The 26,196-nt window shown below is 39.8% G+C and overlaps 1 protein-coding gene across 1 annotated transcript; it reads left to right on the top strand.

The window, feature by feature from the left end:
- Window positions 1-1,612: 1,612 nt before the first annotated feature.
- On the top strand, window positions 1,613-26,101 carry adgrf3b (adhesion G protein-coupled receptor F3b). The gene is made up of 18 exons (XM_076272700.1): window positions 1,613-1,618; window positions 4,159-4,284; window positions 4,582-4,689; window positions 5,103-5,237; window positions 15,312-15,467; window positions 15,564-15,646; window positions 15,756-15,814; window positions 15,938-16,062; window positions 16,279-16,485; window positions 16,739-16,942; window positions 22,525-22,653; window positions 22,752-22,939; window positions 23,089-23,271; window positions 23,913-25,283; window positions 25,396-25,437; window positions 25,533-25,568; window positions 25,657-25,729; window positions 25,887-26,101. Exons 3-17 carry the CDS (start codon window positions 4,650-4,652, stop codon window positions 25,723-25,725), a joined length of 3,027 nt encoding a protein of 1,008 aa, XP_076128815.1. The 5' UTR covers window positions 1,613-1,618; window positions 4,159-4,284; window positions 4,582-4,649; the 3' UTR covers window positions 25,726-25,729; window positions 25,887-26,101.
- Window positions 26,102-26,196: the final 95 nt, after the last annotated feature.

The following is a 26,196-nucleotide window of genomic DNA, read 5'->3' as shown; positions in this document are numbered from 1 at the left end:
AGAAGAGGAATGTTTGACAACTAATTAGGGTAACTGGCACTACAATTGGGTATGAAAAAGAGCATCCCAGAGATGCAGGGTCTCTTAGAAGTAAAGATGTAGGGGAGTTCATCATCATCTTCATTATCTTTTAGGTCTGCAATGATGTGTGTAGAGTTTCTTTTAGGCACATCTGGCCTGTTAACATCGGCCCATGGACAACAGATGCAAATTAGCCATTTTGACTAATTGGTGCATTTACATTTTTATGTTCATTAATGTGCACTGTCCATGTCTAAATAAACCTTAAATACAGGACATAATAATATTAAAACATTCAGAGAATCCAGAAATCTTTCCAAACAAGGGAAAGAGCTGAAAAACACATTGGATGGCCGTGGTCTTTTGGACCTCAGATGGCACTGCATAAACACGGGCTCAGGAAAACCTCTGATATTGTCTATGTGCACAGTTTGATATCCAATTCAAAAAGTGCAGCCAAAATTGTAACATCCAAAACAGCCAAAATTGTATTGAGACATGATACAGAAAATACCACCGTCTTATCTGGGTCTGAGCTTGTTTAAAAATGGACTGAGGTAACATGGAAAAAGGTCCTGTGGTTAGACCAATCAAAATGTGCAATTCTTTTTGGAAATCATGGACTCGTCTTGGATAAAGAGGAGAGGGCCTATCCAAGTATCGAACCTTTCCAACTTGTTTTAGTGCTCAGTTCCAAACCCAACATCTATGATGGTGTGGATGTACATTAGTGCCTACAGCATGGGCATCTTGCACATTTGGCAAAGCACAATCAATTCTGAATGATGTATACAGGTTTTGAGCAACACATACAGCCATCCAGACAATGTCTTTTTCAGGGACGACCTTGAATATTTCAGGGAAAATGCCAAAATGAATTCTGCACATATTTAAATAGTATTTCTCCATTGAGGAAGAGTCCAGGTGCTAACATGGCCTGTCTACAGTCCAGGTTTGTCAAATTAGGTGCATAATGGAATGTAAAACATGACTGTTGAACAAATTAAATCCTGTATCCGGGAGTAATGGGACAACATTTCATTCTCAAAACTCTAGCAACTTGTCTCTCAGTTCCTAAGCATTTACAGAATTTTGTTAAATGAAGAGGTGAAGCAGTACAGTGGTAAACATTCCCTGTCCCAACTTTTTTTAAAAACATGTTGCTGACATCATATCCGAAATTAACATATATTTTCATTTTTAACATTTGATATGTTGTCTATGTCATTTTTGCTGCTAAATATGGGTTTACAAGACTTGTATATTATCACATTCTGTTTTTATTTGCATTTTACACAACGTCCCAACTTTTTCTGTTTTGGGGTTGTACTTGGCCCTTAGGTATCCACAGTTGTGTAATCTAGATGTATATTGAGACTAGTTGTACTTTATCTCTCCAGCAGGGTCATAATGTCCTCAATGTTTGCCCCAATGTTCTACTGTCTGCTCTTCTTCCATGTACAAGTAAGGAACATGCCAAATTTATGAACCTTTAATTAAAATGTTGTTGACCTTCATCAGTAGATTAATTTGACCTTCATCAGTTGATCTTCATCAGTAGACTAATTTCTCCCTCTCTTGCAGGCAACAGTGTTTGGTAAGACACACAACCTGCTGTTGGAACTGATGCAGTTTTTTTCCATTTGTTATGGGCAGTGGTGCCTCTCATTAAATTTCTGGTTGTCTGAGCTGACTAACCAAAAACTACTTATTTATTTCTACTTAAAGGAGAATTCCGGTGTGATTTTGACCTAAAGTGTGTTGAAACATGATACCGAGTGTGAACGTATGTCTCATAGCTCACCTCAGCTTGTCTCCTGCACTCAGAAATCTGGCGCTAGTTAGCCAATGCTACCAACAGTTTTTCATTGCGGTGCCTCGGGCATCGGCCTAGCCATGCAAATAAATCACTGTTTTACACCATTTACAAGGCTCAAAGTAGCTCCATACTTCATTGGTAGACTTCTGAGGGCCTTGACATTTAAAACGAGACATTGAGAACTTTGAAAAAGCACTGGTAGTTTATTTACAAGACGATTTATACAGACAGTACCTTAAGGAATTTTACCGTTCGACACCATCTTGAATTTAGTCACGATAAGTCGAGCAACGAGTATGAACGAACAGGTATGATAAGGGATCAGATTCCAAAAATAATTCAGTGGAAATGCATGGATTCCAGTTGCTGCTACTGGAAGCAACTGAATCCATGCATTTCCACTGAATTATTTTTGGAATCTGATCCCTTATCATACCCGTTCGTACTCGTCGCTCGATGCACCGCAACGAAAAACTGTTGGTAGCATTGGCTAACTAGCGCCAGATTTCTGAGTGCAGGGCAGGGCCGTAGTCACAGGGGCGCAACTACCCATTTTTGAGGGGTATGCAACAACAATATTGGCGCCCCCCCCCCCAAAAAAAAAAAAAAAAAAAAAACACAAACTAAAGCAAAACAAAAGACCAATAATTTACACTATTACTGTGTATTAGTGTCTATTGAATATGTTTTTAAAGAAATGCTGCCAATTTGATGTTTAACTTGATGTTATACTTGATAAGTAATTTATAAATGGTGCATTGCCACTTTAAGAGAGTCTAAACGGTTCTCATAACATCCTTTTGCCAGCTAATGCTCACGTGTCCCCCCCAATATTCAAATATGACCAAAATGTCCCCCCCAATATTTGGACATAGAAAAATAAATAAAGAATAAAGCGCTATACTAGGAAACCAACACGTATCTGAAATGTAATCAAACGTAAATAACGCACAAATTAGTGACCTATGGTTCCAGAGTAACACCCCTGAGTGGTTTGTCTTTTCCATTTTTCGTTAGTGGCGTGCGCTATCAAAAGCTTCCATTTACTGCACCCTACTGTGGTAGGGCTGTCAACAATATCGTAAAAGCTACCGGTACAATTTTCACAAAACTTCTTGGAAAGGTGTAGCACAGGCTAAAGAAATCCCATACATGTCTGGACCCGATCAGACTGAAAGGGAACATTTTCCATATTATCTGCCTATTCTCGCAATGATAGCGAAAGTGAAACGTTTTATTTTAAATGATGAATTTGTGCAAGCCTGTGTCATTTCTTTCACGTCTTTCAACATAAATAATGCATTCATATGCTAGTAGTAATGCCAGAAATTACCGTGTATAGGCCTCTTAAAAATGATTGTTGCATCTTGCATATTATTTAGATGCGCACTCAATCGCGCATCCATGCAGGCAAAACGTGATCAAATGTGGCGACGTTTACAATACGTGATAGCCTACAGTTAATGTGAATCGCGGACAATAACCAAAGAAAGGAATTTGCACCTCCATTCACCAATTAAAGGCTGTAGTAGGCCTAGTGTTTCTACATGTTGGCACAAAACGTAATTTCTATCAGAAGGCAGTCTTTAATGCATACAGGGGTAACATGAGGTGAGTCAGACAGAAGAGTGGCCTGTCTTAGTAGCCTATTCCTGAATCCTGTCCCTTTCAAAATACGTTAAAATCTAAATTAAAAGACAAAATCTTATTAGGCACCAAACCTATGAGTCTAAGCCTTAGTTTAAAAAAATCTTCAGGTGTAAGTAATAAGTTAAAGAACCACATTCTGTGTAATATAGAGGTTATCATAAGATACTCTAGTTTGTAATTTCTTTTAAAGTATACATTTTGAACACAAATGGAGTCACGGGTCCAGGGATGGACCAGTGAAGTTGCTTCTTCTCCCCCCTTCTCTTTTCACAAAACTCACCAGGGGGGGGGGGGGGCATCTGTGTCCAGGGGTTCATAATCCATCCATGCCATGCCTATATCCGTCAAAAGTTTGGAATAACCTAATTGACTGACCTAACTAACGACTTGTTTGTGATTTTTAATAATAGTTTTGCATGGTAGGAAATGTATTGAAATTCTGTTTGGGGGTCCCCCCCAATGTTGACATCATGACTACGGCCTTGGTGCAGGGGACAAGCCGAGGTGAGCTATGAGACATATGTTCACACTCGGTATCATGTTTCAACACACTTTAGGTCAATATCACACCGGAATTCTCCTTTAACAACAACAACAACAATAATACAATATTTGTAATTATGACTGTATTTGTAAGTGCTGAATATCAACTTGAATGTGATTTTCAGGGTCAACTGACATTTATATTGGAGGCTTCATTGCTGAGGGTACATTTGAACCGAATATAACTTTACATAACATAGAAGACGCATATGACAATGGAACTGAAATTAAGGAAGCGGTACTTCTTGCAGGTGAGGAGAACCAAAACCAGGTTTCTGAAAGCAAACAGACCAGTACTGTCACTTGTCGCCTGCTATCACTATCACCAAACCAGTTGTCAACTTGTCAATGTTGAACATTGGTATAACAATGGTAAATAATTTGACATGAAGATGGGGAGATGTGACTTTATGCTGGCATAATAATCTGTCACACCAGGTCACAAGGTGATAATGTGTTATTCTTGGAATCAAAATCATCATGGCCCTTAACCATCACCCACTAATCTTTGCTAAATGTACTATATCCAACATCTTTTTAAAATGCAGAGTGTGAGACATTTGAAAATAAATCAACATGCCAATGCAAGGAGAGTGGGGGTGTCTGGAGTGGACAGATGTGTCAGGACTACCGATGTTGCATCCTAGCAGTCAATGGTAGGTATCATTTTTGTCTTTAGTCTTTATGCATACCTTACAAAATGTTGTGTTCATCACTGTTATGATTGTACGATTGTTGTAGGACGATAACCTTACCACACTCTTAAAATGAATCTGTTGGAAACAACACAAGTTGTATTGTTTTCAATGCATAATAGGCCTATTTACACAAACGGATAACAAACGCAATGTGTTGGAAACAACACAAACTGTTGTAAGTTGTATTGTTTTCAACGCATACTAGGCCTAATTACACAAACGGATTACAAACGCAATGTGTTGGAAACAACACAAACTGTGTTGTCGCTATCTGGACATAGATACGTGTTAAAAACAGTGCAAGTTGTGTTGTTTTCAACACATTCGTTTTAAGAGTGCATGTTGTGAAATATTTTTTTTCTGATTTTCAGGATCTGCTGTTGTTAGTGGAGAGTTTAAAATTGATAATATTACATCCAATGCAGATCTGCACAATTTGATAAACATGTATTTGTATCATTTAATGGAGCCAACTGGAAAAATTACAGATGTGGTGGAAGTGGCAGGTGAGTACAAATGAAATAAAGAAGTTCCTGGATCTCAAAATGCACCTACCTGCTCTTTAGTAGTTGTATGCATAGAATCTTGTCTGAACCCTCAAATGATTTTCAATATCTAGGCACATTGATAGGGGTAATGATAGCGTAGTGTTTAAGGAGCTGGGCTAGCATGTAGTATTCACAAAAGTTGTGGGTTCAATTCCTGGCTTCCACTTATGTGCCCTTGAGCAAAGTACTTAACCCCAAGTTGCCCCAGGGACAATGGCTCCTGCAATATAATACAAGTAAGTTGCTTTGGATAGAAGTTATGGAATGTTTTGTTTGACAAAATTAGATAAATAAATGAAATATGAAAGAAAGAAAGAAAATATTAAATAAATCAATAAAACATTATATGTAATACCACATTGACATTGACATTGGCATTGGCATTGACATTCCATATGCACGGTCTTGCAATGCGCCATGAAATACGTCAGTCACCCATCAAGGCGGGACCTAGGTGAGACCTAGCAGCTGATTGGTGGCTGCCTAAAAAACACATAGCTCTGGAAGTGTTCCAGCGCCTACTGGCTATCTGTGAACATCCCTGGACAGACTAAGGACACAGGTCAGACATACAACAACAAGGATTTCATTGTAAATTCATACTTTTGGGAAGATATCAGGCGTGAAAATGTTCTGTCATTTGATAGGACTGTTTGCTGTGAATCCCTAAGGGTTGATAGGCACAAGCTTTAGCTAGTTAGAAAGCAAACTTCTATCTATGCCAAACAACTTTTCTGTAGTTGTTATTGCTTCTGTTTATGGTTGGGTACCCAGACATCCCAGTTCACTTCACTGAGCTGAATTCACCTCATTTGTTATATGATACATAAACAATAAAACTTGGGATGCCCATGAACTCTTATTATGTGAGTGTCAGTGCCAGCTTGTATCCACAACTTTCCAGAGACTTTTTAGTTCTTAATATGAGGGTATAACTCAGCAGCCGACAAGGGTTTTCGACAGCACTAGCTATTACGTCCCAACATCTTACAGCTGAGAGTAAGCAACAGAATCTTTCTGAATGAAAATGTCTAGGTTCTCGCTGTTAGCACTAGCTTTTTGCTTCTGTCAATGTATACTTTATATGTATTTTCCAATCATAGCAACCGGCCATCACGCCTACCAAGTTTGATGTTTTTCAGGCAGCAACAAATCAGCGGCTAGGTCCCGCCTTGATGGGTGACTGACGTATTTATTTATTTCATGGTGCATTGCAAGTTTGTATGGAATGTCAATATAAAGTATTTATACTTAATCTTTTATTTATTTATTTATTTATTTATTTATTCATTCTTTTGTATTCATTTAATATTTATTTATGTATTTAATTTTGTCACAAAAAACATTCCATAAGAAGTGTGTGCTAAATTAATAAATGTAAATGTTAATATGATGGTATATTAGATTAGAGTTGGCTCTAATTTGATGATCAAAAAGGCAGTGCATAGCGTATTCTTATCACAACACAAAGTTTATTTCTATCTTACACTCAAATATTTCGCCATGCGCTTCTCTTTTATTACACAATGCGCCCAGGTGTGTGGCAATTAATGACATAAGGTGTGGTCTGGCGTGTGATCTAAAAATCGCTATCTTACACAATCTAAAAAGCACTACGCCACTGACCAAGAAAAACCTGGTCTATAGCGAAAGGCACATATAAAGCACAGCTGAACACACATTGTCACGGGATGTAAGCAGCAACTCCTCTTCAGGATAAATGTCCTTAGGGACCGTTCGTTATTTATAAACGGGGTCACCGGAGGGATTTTGAGTGCTTCAATCGAAAGTTGCATGACCCTCCCCAGCCTGCAAGAAAATTTTCAACGACCCTCCAGCAGTCTTTTTAAAAAAGCCATGACCCTCCCCGGCCAATTGTCGATATCTTCCGCCCACCCTGTAAAGCGCTATGAAAAGACATTGACTTAAGCAATCTTTCTAAACTCACCCTCTGCTTTCTGATCTTACACATCACACTTCACCAAGATGGTGGCCATTTCAGTAGATTTACTCACTAACATTGTTGTGGAAACACAATAAGCATGGAAACTAAATGCACACTTCCTGCAACTGCATTAGCCTACTTGAAATAAGTTACTCCTCTAGTAAGTATTCACATGAAATAAAACAATAAAACATTGAGACCATTCAACAAAGCACACTGGGTAATAACAAATTCCACACATGAACTTGTTGCTATGGACTCGTCTCTAGGCTTCCTCAGTCATTGTAAAGCTGCCGAAGCTGAACATTGTCCAAAACTCAATTTGGCGTCAATTTGGGAGCTTGCTACACTCCTTCCTTCTCAAATGACTTGAAAAGGCCGTTTGCACAATTTCACAAATAATCACAGGGACCGAAAAATACCAAACATGCCAACTTTTTCCGGGTTTAGGCCTATCATTTTAACTTTTCCCCGCTGTCTTGCCGTTGTAATATTTTCCCGTAGAATATCCCATATTACTGTAATAGGCCTACTCTCATAACATTAGTCCTGCATTCTGGCCTGTGTGTTGTCCTGTTGTTACCCCTTGCCCTTCCAGAGAAACAGATGTATTCAAATCATCGTTTTGCTTGCTTGAATGCGAACTCAGAGTGATGTTAACTTAGAGTAGGCCTATTTAAGTTAACGACGTGGTTGTCGTGAGAGCACGATTCATTGGCGCTTGCCAAGGTCAATTGGTAGAAATGCTTGTCAAAACGTTAGGAGCTGGATGTGTGGATGAATAAAGCACAAGTATGCTTTATAAGCATGCACACTGTTTAAAGTTAGGCTAGGCTACACGGTAAACTACAAGTAAACCAAAGTTAAATTTAGCTTTTTTAGGGCTGGATAAAGTTGACCAAATGGATATGGCTGTTAGGCGTGAATAAAGTAGGCTACTTTGTTGCACCAACCCTTCCAACGTTAATGGGGACGGATGTTGACATTTTCCGTATTTTGCGTGAGAAACCCGGGAAATCACCCTTATTTTCATTGTTCAATGTTGACAGAGCTATGGAACGAAAGAGAACGTTATATGGCGACAGAAATCAACAATCAAACAAGCCACTTTGATTTTTTGCTGTTTTCATTAGGCCTAATACAAAAGATGGGTGACCCCCCCTCCTAGACAAAAAAAAGTTTTAAAAAGAATAAAAAGACATGACCCTCCCCTATTTTCCTCCGGTGGCCCCGTTTATAAATAACGAACGGTCCCTTAGGTTTTTTATTCAGTCATTCGAACATTATTGGGGTAAGTATCTCGACGTGTCGACATTAAACTCAACATTTTGAGAATAAAGTTAGAGAGAACGACCGCTCGGGACGATTGAAAGGGAGGACGAATGAAACATTCCAGTTTTCTTCAAGTGCAACAATGATTAGACATAGGCCTATATCATGTGGACAACATATTAACCTCCATTGCTCAGCCAAATACTTTCCTGTTAGGTCCTTATCACGGAGTTACAGGCGAGTTACTTTAAAGTCAACATGTCGAGTTTAATCTCGCCATGGCAAAAATATTTTTTTTCTTAAAAGGTAGGTCTTTAACTTGGTTTTAAAACAATCTGTTGAGGGTGCAGTCTTTATGTGTTCAGGAAGCTAATTCCAGGGTTTGACTGCATCTGAGCTAAAGGCGGCTTCACCACATTTAGTTCTAGTAGTTGGTGGAAGCAGGAGTAGTCTCTGTTGCGACCTGAGTGACCTATGGGGTGTGTAGTGGTGAAGCAAATCTTTTAGATAGATGGGGCCACTGCCATTCAAAGTTTTAAAAACAAGAAGCAGTGTTTTAAAATCGATTCTGTGACTCACAGGGAGCCAGTGTAAACGTTTGAGTAGTGGTGTGATGTGATCTGTTCTTTTGGCTCTCATCAGAATCCTTGCTGCTGCATTCTGGATTAATTGGAGTTGCTTGATTGTTTTCTTGGGAAGGCCTGTAAAGAGACTATTACAGTAGTCCAGTCTGCTCGATATAAAGGCGTGAATATGTTTTTTAAGTGATAGAAACCGATTTAACTGATTTAGTAACCGTTAATGTGACTGCTGAAGGAGAGATCGCTGTCGATTTGAACGCCTAGGTTTTTTACCGTTGTTTTTACTTGAAAACCTTTGGTGTTGAGAAGTGAGGAGATGTAATGCCTCATGTCTTTATTCTCAAAGACAATCTCTTCAGTTTTGTCCTTATTCAGCTGGAGAAAATTCTGCATCCAGAACATCCAGTTGTTAAGATCACTAAGTACAGTGCCTGAGAACCCAACCCAGTGCTCTAATCTATTTAAAAGTATGGTATGGTCTACCGTATCAAATGCAGCACTGAGGTCCAAAGGGACTAGGACTGATGCCTTGCCTGCATCCAGATTGAGGCGTATATCATTTAAAACTTTATTCAGTGCCGTCTCAGTACTGTGATGAGCCCGGAAGCCTGACTGGAGACAGTGAAGACAATGATGTGATGTTAAGAAGTTAAGAAGCTGGGCGAAGACTATTTTCTCAATGATTTTGCCAGGAAAAGGCAGGTTTGAGATTGGCCTATAATTGTTATAAGCGGAGGAATCAAGGGTTCTCTTTTTTAATATGGGCTTTACTAGTGCGGTTTTTAGGGACTAAGGGAATACTCCAGACTGCAAGGATGAATTTATAATTGTGAGCAGATCTGAAGCAAGAGGTGAGGACAGATTTTAAAAAAAGTTGGTGGGAAGAGTATCAGCAGGTGGCGGAGTTAAATTTGTTTTACGGTCTAGACAGCTGATGGGCTGATCGGCTACCACGCTGATTTTCCGATGGCTGATGTCCCTTCTCCTAGCCCGGAGAACTGGCTTGGCACTATATATTTGCCTCTGAAATTCTCATTGGTGTGAGGGAGAAATCCGAACGTCTGGTTACATCATTGGAGCTTGCAGGGAACAGACATGTCATACCCAGCATCATTTCTGCCTGTTGAGCACATTGCTGGGAGTTGTGTGGTTAACACATCCACTGTGCATTTAAGCAAGACCAAAGAAAAGGTCACAGTCATACTTTTTATTAAATAAATCAATTCAAGCTAAAATTTAATAAGAGTCTATAATTAGGCTATACTGAGCTTGATCTATGTATACCAGAGCTTTTCTTAAAATGAAGTTAATACCTTTTAGAAAAATATAACCTGGGGTAAAGCTCCCCCTGCTACCCTGATTTGCATTTTCATTTACATGTTAAAGCCTTCCCTAGAATTAGGAGGAGGGGGATGACTGCCAATCAAGGCCCATGTCAATTTCCGACAATTCACAGCAGATTTAGGTTTTGCCTGCCGTATACAGTCGTATACCTGAACTTCGACAATCTACAGTGCTGCATACTGACGAAAATCCCACTTTTCATGCAGTGTGTTGTATAGAGTTTCTATGTCTACTGGAAGGAATTGGGATATTGTGCTCTTAGGACCCTTCGGTGTAGGTTATGAGTCTAGCCCGGGTTGTGAGTGAATAGGGTAAGATGTTAGATCTGATTTGTTCAATTTTGGCTTTAAAGAAAGAGGCAAACTCATTGCATGCATTAATCGAGAGAAAGTGAGATGGGAGTTTTGAGGGAGGACTTGTCAGTTTCTCAACTGTTGAGAATAGTACCCAGGGATTGTTGATGTTTCTACTGATGATGTTGGAGAAAAAGGATTGTCTTGACTTGCGGATCTCACTATTGTATGCATAGAGTTTTTCTTAATAATCAGTATAGTCAGATGGAAGTTTGTGTTTACGCCATTTTCTCTCTTTCTTTCTACAGTCCTGCTTAAGGACTTTAACAGAGGGGTTAAGTAGCCAGGGAGACCTGTTTTTGCTGGTGGGCGCCTTAGTCTTTAGGGGAGCAATGCCATCCATAATGCAGGCCACTTTAGCATTGAAATGGTCAAGTAGGTCATCTGCTGTACAGGATGACTGTTTGGTGGTGGGTGGGAGTAGTGCAGGGGAAGATATGAGGGCCTGCTTGAATTGGGTAATGGTACTGGCGTTAATCATGCGCCTCTTGGTCACCATGCGCCCATTTTGAAGTGGTGGGAGGATAGAAACAGACAATCCTGAACAATTGTTGAAATATTAAGACCTTTTGTTATTATTAGGTCAAGAGTATGGCCATGGGTATGTGTCGGCTGTGTAACATGCTGGGTTAGAGCAAAGGTGTCAAGTAAGGTAATGAAGTCTTTGGTGTAATTGTTTTTTGCTCGGGAAGTCAAAGTGGAGATTAAAGTCACCAGTTATAATGAGACAATCATATTCAGTGCAGATGACTGATAGGAGATCACTGAGTTCATCCAAGAAGATGTGAATTGACTGCTTGATGTTCTATAAATAGTCAGTAGTAGGATGTGAGGAGGGCCCCTTGATGACGATACCAAGATATTCGAAAGAGGAGACTAGGTCTAGATGCGTAAGTGAAAACAAAGTCACTCTCATTGGTTTAAAGCAGCGGTTGTCAAACTGGGGTACGCGTACCCCCAGGGGTACGTGGACTGATTTCAGGGGGTACGCGAAAAAAGATCTAAGTCATAGCCTATGCCTTTTCAAACATTTTCTCTATCCCACGTTGGTAACTTAACTTCCGCATTTGCACTGCACATTAAAAACTTATTTTCTACGCATTAACAAAATATTCGAGTGGAGACAGAGAGGGTAAAGCAGCGTTTCTCAAACTGTGGGTCGCAACCCACTACTGGGTCGCGGAGACATGCCAGGTGGGGCGCGAACTGACGTGAAAAACAGGCCCAGGTTGCACCCGATCCGCAATGGACGCACTGTGTTATTCATAGGGAAGCGCTCGTGTCAAGGCAGCTTAGTTAGTCCCGACCTGAATGAGATTTTGAACGAGGTTGTGAGAATGGTGAATTTCATCAAGACCCGGCCCTTAAAAGCGTGTCTATTCTCCGCACTTTGAGAGGAGATGGGAGCTGACCAAAAGGCTGTACTGTTTCACAGCGAGGCAAGGTGGCTTTCCCGAGGTAAAGTGCTGTCGCGTGTTTGAGCTCCGAGTCGCCTCTTCTTGGAGGAAGAGCGCATGTTTGAATCTGCAAGCACGTTCACTAATGAACATTTCTTGACGAAGCTGGCCTATCTTAGCTATATTTTTGGAAAGCTCAATGAGTTAAATCTCCAGTTACAAGGCAAAGACAAGCACCAGATAAGATCACTGCATTCAACAAGACGATTGTGTGTGAGATTAGGTGCAGATCTATTTAAAATCATTATATTCAGCACATTTGTAGGCCTATCATATGTTGACTATTGATGAGATTTGTATCATATGTTTATGATCCTATTCACTATTCTCGACAAAATTTGATAAAAAAAAATATTAATAAAACAATTAAAAAAAAACTTGTTAACAATTGGTGGTGTTGGGGGTACTCCGGAAGATCATAATGTCTCAGGGGGTACATGCCTGTTAAAAGTTTGGGAACCACTGGTTTAAAGGATGTTACACCCTAAACACACCCATGGCTGATTAAAAAACATAAGAACCGCCTTTTTGCGCCAGGCACCCGACATTTGATAACAAAACCACCCCCATTGTGGACTGGACAAACCCCTAAATTTAAGCTATTCGCCAGTGACTATGTGTTTTAGATTGCCAAGATAGGGCCCAGTATGTTATAAATGTTTGATACCGGGACCAAATACCCAAACTTTATTTTATAATGCTGACCTCCACCCTATTCTATAGTTAAGGGAATCTTTCTTTATGGAACTCTTCTGGTAACCTGAAACCTAAAACTAATACATGTTTAGAAATTATGCTAGATATATAGTTTTGATGCGAAGTGATACTTAGGGTGAGCCCAATCATGATGTGAATTCAGAAGGTGACCTGTAACAAATCCAAATCCATTTCAAAGTCACCTATCATCTGGGCAAGTATCCATGGCAAAGCATCTGGCTAATCATATTCACCATGCAAAGGTATAGGTACATCTCAAAGAATTGGACTGTCGTGGAAAAGTCCATTGCCCTGCCCAGACGGACAGATTAACTCATTGAGTGCCAAAAACGTAACATTAAGTTTTTAGCTTTTTTTAATTAGAAACTAGACACTCTAACACACCCTATATGTGATTTTGGGAACTCTGTGATGAATGGAAATGAAATATATGACGATCGAAAACTCATGAAAACGCACAATCTGGACATTTAATCTTAAAACTCTGCTTTTGATGGTTGCAGCTTTGGGTTGAATCAGTGACACATGCACGTCAGGTCAAAACCAGGCCATTTTCGTGGGTTTATCACTAGGTGGCTCGCCAGGTAGTGAGCCAGGTCTCGCCAGGTCTCGCTAGGTCACTTCCCGGAAACTTTACAGGCAACACTTCATATTTCATCAAAGACGCTACATCTCCATTTCTAGAAATAAAACAGGGATTTTGATGAAAACTAGCCACTGTTTAGCTTGGGATTTCTTAAGAACAGAGGCATGTAGAAATAAACGGTTTGTACCCACTGAGAGCTTAAAGTCTCACCTTTCAAACAAGCCATAGTATGTGTCTATAGCTATAACATAGAATACGCTGTGGCTCTACAAAAATCGTCAACAATGATCAAGATTGCTGGCACTCTGGGCCAAAGCTTCTGAAAACAGCGCGGCATTCAAAGTGTTAAAGGCTCAGGAAATCTTTGCCACTATTTTTACCTAATTAACGGATTAGAGCTCTTCTCAAGTCGACATTTCTATACTGGATTTTTGATTTCCACAATTACCTTGATTTGTAAACTGTAATAATAAAGATTAGAATAAATAAGATTAAAATAAAAAAAATAAGGCTTGAAATATTTCACTTTGGGTGTAATGAATCTAGAGCAGTGTTTCCCAAACTTTTTTTCTGGCGACCCACTTTTTAAAAATGACAGACCATCGCGACCCATTTCACTTCAAATCTACCCTGCAACCACCAACATTGTTTTAGGCCACAGGTTCTCCAACTTTTCTATGCCTCCCCCAACCATACATTGCTATAGGATCTAAATAGATAGATCCTGCTTTGAACACGGTAGTGTTGCATTTTGAGCACCATCAGCGTGAAAAGTTGGAAATGACTACTGAAAAGATACGTTTTAATGCGCATCCGAGAGTTTGGGGAAATTCTCGCATGTTTCGCATTCGTCAGCATAGTAAAGCTGTTTCTGTATTTCTAAAACAAATGTTGTAGGCTACGTTGCGTTGCAGACAAATGGGTCCATAACACTGTGGACGTCAATTCCGATGTAAACAGCAAATAACTCAAGTCGTTATATTGTATTGTTGTATTACATTATATAGTCGCTATATCAGAACAAGAGGCTTTTGGGCAATAACCGGAAGAATGCGCCTTTACTTTGGAGTTCGCGAGGTAGAAAACGAGAGAAATAGGCCTAGCCTAGTGTTTAAAATGTCTATTTAAATTGTAGCCTAATATAATGCACTGTTGTGCATTTTAAATCAGAAATAAGAATGTGAGGAGGTTGCTATTAACTTTAAAGATTGCATCTACAATCGAAACTATCTACATGCAAATTGAATATCCTTATCCGGTCTATGGATGTCTGCTTAGTTGACAGCACGGTCACTAGATTTTAATCGGTAAAGTTGAGGAACTGGTATCTGTTAATGTTCGTGCAAATAGATTAATGTCCCTTGCAGTTTGCAACTGCGAGGTACAGGTCATGGCAGGCGCCCCACAGAACGGTTTCATTTTGAGAGGTAGATGCTCTGGCTCCCCCTCTGCGATGCGTCCCCAGTTTCATGCGCCAGTTTCATGAGCTTTTATGACAAAACCGTAACTGTGGTAGTTAACAAACTACATCCTAATAGAAAACTGTTAACTTTCCTGGTATCAAATGACAAATGGTATCAGTTAGACCTATAACACAACATAAATTGTGCTGGGCTGGCGACCCAAAAAAATTATCCTGCGACCCACCCGTGGGTCGCGACCCAGACTTTGGGAAACACTGATCTAGAGTATATGAAAGTTTAACTTTTTGAAACAAAAATAGGACAATAACTTTTCCATGACACTAATTTTTTGAGATGCACCTGTATGTCCATAGAATGCGTGGGCAGCGGGAATGAAACAAAATGTGGATGCAAGTCCGATCATATCTGGAATAGCACTGTGTGTGCAGACCACCCACAATGCTGTAACAATGCCGAGTGCCAGGCAGACGTCTCGAACTACACACCTTTGTGCCTCCCCAAAGTAAACGGTAAGCATCCTTGCTCCACTGACCCAGCCACAGACTGTTTCACCTTGAAAAAGCAAAAAAGTCAAACTGTGATTTTTACCATATTCTGTGACACAGTTGAACTGACAGGGAAAATAAAATCCAAATCCAAATCCAAAAAGAGAGCAATTTCGGGATTAGACAGCAGCCTTGAAAACACGGTAGGCCCAAGTTCCTTCACCAAAATTCCAAGTACAACTTTTTTTGTGCAATGCTTGTTGAGCTCATTAACGCTAGAGTGGTTTGCTCTATTTTATATTTTAATTTTAGCTAAATAGCACCTTTCAAAAAATGAGTGGATATGGTGGTGATGTGTCCGTAAATGTGAGGTAAGAGATAACCACTACCATAACATTCATCACTGTAACTAATTATTTGACTCAAAGGTAATGGCCCCTAATGGAATTTCAATCTTTTCTATTTTTTTACATAAACATTCATGATGATGGAAGCTCTGACCGTCTGAGTGCTGTATTCAGTGTGACACTCAACGCAGTGTTTAACACTGCTCAACTTCAAAAGCTGATTTATGACCTGCAGGTCAAATTGACTGCCGACATAACGGTTGAATCAGAAGGTGAGGCTCCAACTCAAAAGCATGGCACAGATCTTTTGAGATTTGTAGAGTGTTTAGGATAAGAACATATTCCATATGCACTGTGTTACCAGTTGTAGACACGTTTGAGAATGTCAGCATTATTTAATCTGTGATTATTGCTGTATTGCTCATTATTTATTATAAAAAATATTTATAATAAAAAATATGTATTATTATTGGAATATTATTGGACAGGAATCGCTAACATATTCATATCTGAGGAAGAACCTTATCAATTGAGCTGTGATCTAGAGGACGACATGAAAGTGTGCAGCTGGTCTTTGAAGAATAAAAACAATAAGGAAATTGTTGTTGTGGAGGGAACCGAAACCAAAGTCAGATGTAGTCTCACTCAATACTCAAGCACCACCACGCTTGTGCTGGAAAAAAATGCTAGGGCAGGTACGTTCACATTTCTGCCCAAAAATTCAGACAGAGAAATGACTGCATGGCATATCTGAATGGCTTACGATGAAGTACAAGAATCCTAAATTCCATAGATCAAATATTGTGGCCATTGGCTGGGAGTGTTGTTTTTTTGTTTTCATTTTCTTTTTTTGCTGCCGACATGATTACAATAGCAAGACTTGACATGGTGCGATAGGATTTGAAATTTCTACTGTAACATGGAAGTAATGGCAGTCTTTTTCTGTAGGTTTGTACACTTGCCGTTTAATCAGTGACTCAATTTTACATAAGGCCTCTGTAAAATTGAACATATCAGAGCCCCCTGATATCATCATGGAAAGTAAACCACAGACGGCGGACTGCACAGAAGGCCTAAAGAGCATCAATGTCAGTTGTAAAATGGCAAATGATTTCAACTTTACTTTATCCTGTCCTGATAATAATGTAACAGGTAAGTAGATCTACAGTAGATGCTGCTGCTAAATGTTTAATATAGAGTAGGCTATTTAAAGAATTCCTTGTACAACCCCAAATCAGAAAAGGTTGTAATTTTAATGCTTCTTAACATGAAATTGTGAAGTATTTAGGGAGTTCATCATCTACAGGACATAATATTATGAAAACATTCAGAGAATCCATGCAAAATGAATTCTGCACATATTTAAACAGTATTTCTCCATAGAGGAAAAGTCCAGGTGCTAAAGTGCTAAATGCATCATAGAATAAAAAATATGACTAAGAATACCCCATACTGTTGAGCAACTGAAATCCTATATCGGACAGTAATGGGGCAACATTTAATTCTCAAAACTCTAGCAACTGGTCGTGGCGTAACAACTTAACACTGGGCCCAGGTGCGACGTGTCAACAGGCCCTATACCCACGTCATTTCACATGACACTATTCCTAAACCTATTAGATTACTGTAAACATACGTGACCACACAGTATTGTTTTTGTTACGATAATTGTCTCATGGTGCACATTCCTTACCGTCATAAACTGCATGCAACCATTAAAGTGAACACTGAGTTATATAATTTATTGAGGTTTACAACATTCTTTAAATGAACCGTATGTAAGAAATTTATTTCAATTAATCATAAAATGGCCCTGATATGTCACTAGACAAGTGTTGTTGTATGGCAGTGCTTCACAGTACCACCTAGCCACCTGGCATGCATACTATTTCACACACTTTTGCGTCACCGTGTGCATGCAGATTTCCACCCAAAGACGCTCGTCTAAATGCTAAATAAAAAGTGGGAACGCAACGCCAATTTTGCGGATTGTGTTCAGATCGTTGCCGTGTAAAGCTAGCCTAATTTTTCCCTACATGATTCAAATCCTATTTAGGCTTAGGCTTTTAAGACCTATTTTCTAGGCGTTTTAAACATTTGAGTCCTTAACAAAGGTTGTTAGGGACCTGAAACCGGTAGTGCTAGTTAGCCTTATAAGCTAGCCATTTCTGACTTGGGACTACTCTCACCCTCAGGGATGGATTACTGCACGGGCCTACTGGGCCCAGGCCCAGGGGCCCAAGGGGTCAGGGGGCCCTGAAGCCCAAGTCTTTGCATGGAATCATTGCCTCAATATCAACATGTAGGATGTAGGCTATGAATCTGATTCAATTAAAGTATTGGCCATCCCCAAATAGAGCAGAATACAGGAAATCACATCAAACAAATTAAACATTTTCTGGGGGAGGACCCCCAAACCCCACATACAGTATGTGACAAACATTAGGCTGACAAACATAAAGGCCGTGTTGCAGGGTTCATTTTCCAACGAATTTGCACAATTTGCTTGTTGATAATAAACATTTAAACTGTTATCCATTGTATTTGATGTTGTTGGGTATCACAAAACGGAATATAATACGAAAAAGCAGCTACTATTTCACAGCATTTGAAGTGATTTTCCTTTCCCCCACAATGCATTGCATTACATCACCTTGGGGAGACTACAGACCAAAGCCCACCTTGAGACCCTTGAGAGTAACGAGAGAGGAGTAAAGAGAGACGAGTAAGGGATTGTTCAGCAGTAGATAAGATTATAGATAAATAGATAGGCTATAGATAGCCTAGATATGTATATAGACAGGTAGCTAGATAGATCATGTCATATGCTGGTCACAGGGGAGCTCCTCGACCAGCGGCCAAAATGCACTCGCTTCCCTAGTTACTGCAGCTCTCCACCACAGTTTCCATCGGGACGGCACAGCCCACACAAGCACCTGCAAAACTGCGACTTGCCCATATTATCTCCCTCTTTGGTAAACCGTACCCTGACGATGTCAATGGCAATCAATCACGAGCAGTAGTTTTCGAAAATATTCATGCTGAAGACACGACCAGCCTAATCGGCGGCGGCTAGAAGCTAAGTAACTGGGGTGGCTCAATGCTGGGACTAAAAAGTTAGCCCAGCTAGCTATCATGATGCTTCATATTCTGATCTTCTGACTAAGTTTGCCTGGTAGCCTACTTATCTGAACTAACGACATGATCACTATCACTAGATATAAAGAAAATGTTGACTTTCATTCGGTGCTGTTCACTGACAGTAACAAAAAAAGTGTCGTAATGTTATAAGCATGTATAAGCATACATTGAACTGAATAGGTGCATTAAATGTAGCCTCATAACGAGGCCTCTCAAATTCAGAAAATTGCATTAAACTAAAATCGGAAGATATTGTTATCTTTGTTAGACCATAGGGTCGTTGTCATATAAATGCTGTAACGAAATTCGAAGTGTAAATATACAAACTTTATGTTGAAAGTGTAACCGCGACCGTTTCCTATAGGAATGAATGTAAAACATACCCTCCAAAACGAGACCTCCCGAAATTCAGAAAAATTACTAAATTGATATCAGGCACCGTTATTACCATTGGTAGATCATAGTGTAGCTGTGAAATAAATGCTGTGACGAAATTCGAAGTGTAACTATACAAACTTTATGTTGAAAGTGTAACCGCGGCCGTTTCCCATATGTAAAGCATACCATCCAAAACGAGACCTCCCGAAATTCAGAAAAAAATACTAAATTGATATCAGGCACCGTTATTACCATTGGTAGATCATAGTGTAGCTGTGATATAAATGCTGTGACGAAATTCGAAGTGTAAATATACAAACTTTATGTTGAAAGTGTAACCGCGGCCGTTTCCCATATGTAAAACATACCCTCCAAAACGAGACCTCCCGAAATTCAGAAAAAAATACTAAATTGATATCAGGCACCGTTATTACCATTGGTAGATCATAGGGTAGCTGTGATATAAATGCTGTGACGAAATTCGAAGTGTAAATATACAAACTTTATGTTGAAAGTGTAACCGCGATGTCCATTGAAATGCATTGAAATGAATGAAGCCCAGATCAAGTAGTCCCCAAAGTGACGTCATCACCGAATTGCGTACAAAAACCCTGCTAATGCTAAAAACAACAAAAACTGGCATTTAACACCATTTGGAGACATTTTTAAAAATGATATACATAGATTGAGTGCTTTATGTACCCATTAATCAACAGTGGTGGTTAACCTGCAACACAGGCTTTAAGTTCAGCAGTGCTAACGTTAGCTAGCTAATGTTAACACATTATTCAATTAGTGAATCCAAGTTAATGTTACCACCAAGAACCACCCAGTAAGTTACATGGCTATGAGGCTACCCTGAATGATTTAATACGATGTTGTTTGGCATGATTATTATCATAAGTTACGTGTTGTGAAGAGACTACTTCGACTGTGTTAGCTAGTTGACAAACGTTAGCCACGAAGCATAGCAGCTATTTAATTAGCATAACCGTTTCCAAGTCTGCTAACGTTACCAACCAGCTTCTGGTATGCTAATTGTAGTTCAGCAGTTCCTACCCAGTGAATACAGAACTATGTTTTTATGAGTCTGTATTTGTGTAGATTTAACATTAAGAGTAGCTAATATTAGTGGAATGACACCTGCTAACCTGCTTGAAGCTGAAGGAAATGGCAGGCAGAATATTCCTTGATATCACGAAGGGTAACGTTATGTCTCTGGGTGGACTTTTTAAATCTGTCTGGATAAAAAAAAAAAAATAAAAGCAGATACATAACTTCCGAAATCACCTGATTTCCATTGAATGTTATCAACCGTCTCTGGTCCCGTATTTGCAAGGAAAAAGATGTGTTCCGTATTGAACTGATACGGAACGCATTTTGTTCCGTATTATTGAGAATCAACTCGTGCAAATCCATGACAGATCAGTATTATAAGTTAGACTGAATGAAAAATTCACGATTTGTATGAGATGAAGGAAAACTTTGCTGCTGTCCTTTATCCCTCTCAGTTTGTCTGTCATCACTATCCCAACAGAGAATGCACTTTTCGTTTGAGCCACTGTGAGTCAGTCACGTATATTACGCTGATAGCCTAGGAGCATGAGATGACATGTCTTGCTCAGAGTTTTACAGTGCATCTGTGCAAGATAAACAAATAGGCTAGCCTACTTGCTGCAGAGACAGAAAAAAGCCAGAAATAAAATAAGGCTTCACCAAATTCAGAGCTTCTACAGCTGCTTGTGATGTTCAAAATTTATTTTTTTCTATGACAGCATATCTGCCAGTTCAGTTTTCAGAGTTGTTTGGTTTGAGTATAATAGGCTACAAACAGTTATTTTTTATCAAGTGTTTTAGCATCGAAATTATTCTTGTTTTGCACCAGATAGAAAATGAGTAGGCTAGTAGGTTACATTAATTCAATATGGAGCCCTGGAGGCGTCATTGCAAGATTTTTTTTTTAAATATATTATGAGAATGTGCGCTCATTTGACCAAATTGTGCACTTGTTTTACTCAATTATGATCTCATTTTACTAGATTGTGGATAAAATGTAGTGTATTATGTACGCATTTTAGTAAATAATGGCTCACAATTTTGTAAAATGATGCACTATTTAGTACAATAATACATACATAATTTCAATACCCCCCCCCCCACTAACTGAAGTAGATGCCGGTGTACTGAAGGGGGTTACCACCCCCCCCCCCCCCCCCCGTTCCTTATTTTCATATCAGAAAGTTGGTAACCCTAGCCTCAACCCAGCGTTTGTGTTGAAAAAATAACCCAGCATTTTTTAGAGTGTGTTCGAAGCGTCATCCGTAACGTTAGTCGCGTCTGCGCCCCTTACTATAAAGCCAAATGCCGCTAATTTCAGCAGCTCTGCCACCCTTTCCTCCTGCTCCCTGCGCTCTTGACGCCTTTTGCTGCCACTTTTATGTTGGTAAGGTGTTGTTCATTCAAATCGACATCGGCAGGCCATAAACCGCCCTTCGCACTCGTCAGATTTTCAGTCAGCCGTTGACAATCAACCTTTATACAGTCTATGGAACCAACACGCGCAACTAACATAAGTTATGGAATCAACAACAAACATATTACCCAGAAATCTTTGCTCCACCTCACTCACAGTATGGCCAAAGAAAATAAGAAAATATTCATTTAATTTAGTGTTTATTTTCTATTTGAGAGCTAAATTATTTAATTCTTTAAGGCTATAGTTTTGTTGAAAGTCACTAATGCCTGATGATGAAAATCAGTATGTGAGACTGAGAAGTGTTCATTATATGTTGGAATACCGGAGAAACACGTTAGGAAGCATTGCGGTCAAATACATATATTTTTAATATATTTCTGCAACATAGTTTCTTAGCGGTTTAAATTTGAGTACAATCGCACCCCCTGCATCTCCCACAGTTACGCCAGTGAGTCTCCTCAGTTCCTTAACATTTACAGAAATTTGTTAAAGGAAGAGGTGAAGCTTCACAGTCGTAAACATTCCCTGTCCCAACTTTTTTTGAAACACGAACATATTATTTTCTAAATAGTCCAACTTTTCAGTTTCAACATTTGATATGTTGTCTATGTCCTTTCTGTTGCTAAATATGGGTTTACAAGACTTGTATATTATCACATTCTGTTTTTATTCGCATTTTACAACAACTTTTTTTGATTTGTGGTTGTAAATTGTGGTATTCTGTTACTGAACCCCACAGGAAATGCAGAGGAATCCCTGATTGTGGACATCCCCTGTAAAGATAAACTTGATTCTCTTAAATGTACCTGTAATGTCACCCATTATGATGAAACATATTCTCAAAATCTAGAAGTCCCCGTCTTAAAATGTAAGTGACACTTTAGCAACCATTGTTTTTTTCATCCTCTCATCCTTGATTGAAGACTAACATTTTTTAATCAATAACAAAACCTTTCATGTATCAAGCTGGGGACAGTTTCTGTGTGAGTGAGAATGGATGGCCAAAAACAAAGGCAGGTTCGACAGCCACTCAAAGCTGTGGTCCAAAAAGAGTTGGGAAAAAAAGCCGCACATGTGATGAAAATGAAGACTGGGGGAGCGTGTTCAACTACTGTGTTAGGAAGGATGTAGATAATCTGCTCAAATCAGCAATGGTATGTCTTTGATCACATATTAAATCAAGAATATTCAATGAGTACAAAATCCTCATTATCCAGTGTGGTTATGTGCTGTGTTTGTCTGTATCTGTGTGTGTGTGTGTGTGTGTGTGTGTGTGTGTGTGTGTGTGTGTGTGTTCACTCAGGACATTGCCAAGGGATATGGAAACACCCCTGAGGAAGTTGGCAACATTTTTTCTGTTATGACTAATGTCACCAATCTTGAGAATGAAGCAACGCTGGCGGATGTGGAAGCCTTTATCAACACTCTGGGTGCATTGAACACTGCAACGTCCAACATTGAAGTAATAGGTGATTCAGTTATGACTGTAAGTATTTTCAGAAATCTGGTGCTGTTTTATAGTCTCTCTTTGATCAGACAAAAAGCATTAGTTGGTTGTAGTAGCATAGTACAAATGAAATAGATTAGTCTTAAAGGCACACTCTGTAACTCTTGTCATTTCTTTGCCAATTTCTCACTTTTGTTGTTGCATTTCTCTACTGAGCTCCCCTTGCAACGTTGGGGTGCATATTTCACAACCGTCTGGTCTTTTCGCTGGCTCTGCCATGATAAAAATCTAAAAAATGAAGCCATCGCTGCTTGTTCTTATAGCTAGCCTGCATGGCTAACTGGAACTTGAGGGGGGGTGTGTGTATGTCCAGAGAATTTTAAGCATTTTGTGTTTCTCACTCTTTCTCACTTCCCACAAGACTTACCTGAAAGCCGCCATTTTCGCCTCAACAGGTCATTTAACCATCACAATGATTTCCAAACTGTTTTATTAAGTTGAAAATGTTGCATAGGGGGCCTTTAATGAAAGAAAACAAAAAGGAGGGGGGGGGGGCGCTATGACACAACTGGTGCTTGCTTCCTGTCACTCTCTTAACTGTCCTTTCAAAATAAAGGCATACAAGGCCAAAACATTTTTTTTTAAAGAAAACAAAATTAATTCACTGCAATCTCTTTCAGGATTTTATAGAGTCAGCAACCAATGTTTTGTCTATGGATTGGAGTGGTGGCAATAAAACATACAAAGAGAATCTGTCTGCAAACTACCTGCAATCTGTTGAGGGACTGCTGCAAAACATCCAAGTGAACCAGAGCTCAGGATACAACACCACACTCATGCAATTCCAAGTTCGACAAAAAGACATCAACCACCGTAGAACCATCTTTAATGTCAGTCTGCGGCTGTCCACTTCAGCAAGCCAGGCCAAAATTTTGGCAATTAAGAACCTGAGTGAACTGCTACCCAATCGTTTTCCGGACACAGAGAGCAGTAGTATAGTGGTGACCGTTGCTCTGCAAAGCAACAAGAGCGAACCCTCAGGCATCAACCTGGAGTTTCCTCTGAAGAGGAAAAAGCCACGAAACCATGAGATAATCTGCGCGCGGTGGCAGAACAGCATGTGGGACAAAGAAGGCTGTGAGTGGAAGCCAAGGAATAACTCTCATGCAACGTGTGAGTGTTCCCTCAAGGGAGGGGAGACCGAGACTGGGGTGAACTCCAATGTGCGCACCAGGGTGAGAATGTCCCTTTCGACGCTCATGTCCAAGTCCCCCATTGAGCTGCCCGGCCTTGAAGAGATCACCTTAGCTGGGCTCGGTGCCTCAATCTGTTCCCTAGTCATCTTCGTGTTTGTGGAGTGTCTCGTATGGAAGGCTGTCACCAAGACAAACATTGCATTTTTCCGTCACACGGCACTGGTCAACATAGCCACGTTCCTTCTCCTGGCCAACGTCAGCTTCCTTGTGACCTCCTTGATACAGGATCTCACTCAGCAGCACCCAACCATGTGCCTTGTCTTGGCGTTGGCCAAGCATTTATTCTACCTGGTCATGTTCTTCTGGATGTTTTGCCTGAGCATGATACTTCTCCATCAGCTGATGTTCGTCTTCTCTCCTGTGATGAAAAAGACATTCTTCTTCGTGTCCATCTTCACTGGCTACATCTGCCCCATGGTGACTGTGTCAGTCACATACATGTATTACCATCTGACCCATGATGGCTCCTACTATGACCCACACACATGCTGGCTGAAGTACGACGCGGTGCTTCAAGGCTCGATCCACGCGTTTCTGTTACCGGTGGGAGTCATCGTTCTGATGAACCTGTTCACCATGGTGAAGGTGATTGTGACACACCTGAGGCCCCAGGTTTCGGCAGGCACAGTGGATGAGAGGGAGATAGCGAAAAGCATCCTCAAAGTGATTGCAATTCTGACCCCTGTCTTTGGCGTGTCTTGGGCCCTGGGATTTTTAGTGTTCGTGTTGGATGTCACTGATGGAATTTTACCAAAGATGGTGTCCTATGCTTTCACCATCACAACCTCACTGCAGGTGAGAACATTTTCTGCTATGTGTTCTATGGTCATTTAAATACTGATTGCATGTCACAATACAGTAGCATACTCATTGGTCATTTTGTGTGTTTATGTGCATGTTTTGACAGGGGCTCTTCATTTTGCTCACTGGAATACTAGGGGAGAGAAAGGTCATTTTGTTTTACCTAAGAATTCCAGTTTTGTCATGTAGCTTTTGTCCTACATCAATCCCTCAGTAACATTTCCTACTTATTTCATTCCTCAGGTTCAAAATGAAGTTTCGAAATGTGTCAGTTGCGTGGTGAGTTCTTCCCATTATCAGTATTCAAATCTCTCCTGTACCCAATATGTACTTGCTTCACTGTTGTAATGTTACTTCTTTTCTTTAGAAACCAGAGAGAAGTGAGAGCACAAGGAATTTTACATCATCCATCAAGAAGAATTCATCCCTGTTCTGACCAGGTGTTATGATTTTCTCTTAATTCAGTTACATCAAATGCTGCTCTATTAGGGACAACGATATTTACCATACCTCCTTTCCTCTTTCCTGTTCTTTCTATCCTCTCATCCTCCTCTTCCTCTGTCCTGCCCATGACGTCCCTCTCTCTCTCGACTCAAGGTTCGGAGGCGTTCCACAGTTGCAATACAGCAAAGCAGGAGCTGAGTCAGCTTAATTAGCAAGTTCAGCAGACACACTTTTCAAGTTAAAGAAATTGTATCTTTTTAAACTTAAATTTAATCATTTAATAATTTACTCACAATGTAGTTATTGTACTGTAGCTTGATGTGTACTTCCATGTGTTTCCTATTTGAATAAATTAATGGACAACTTTATTGATGTGCTTTTTCACATGACTACATGAGGTATGGTACCCAGCAGTGGAGTAACATTCTGTACAAAACATTGTAGAATATTTTGAGAGGTTTAT

The sequence above is a fragment of the Alosa pseudoharengus genome, unplaced genomic scaffold (genome assembly GCF_046254945.1).
Source record: "Alosa pseudoharengus isolate Yale_2024_CS ecotype anadromous, Long Island Sound unplaced genomic scaffold, YU_APseudo_1.1 YU_APseudo_1.1_scf_7, whole genome shotgun sequence".
Classification (NCBI taxonomy): domain Eukaryota; kingdom Metazoa; phylum Chordata; class Actinopteri; order Clupeiformes; family Clupeidae; genus Alosa; species Alosa pseudoharengus.
Note: the sequence above shows the minus strand (reverse complement) of the source record. Positions and strands in the feature narration are given on the sequence as shown.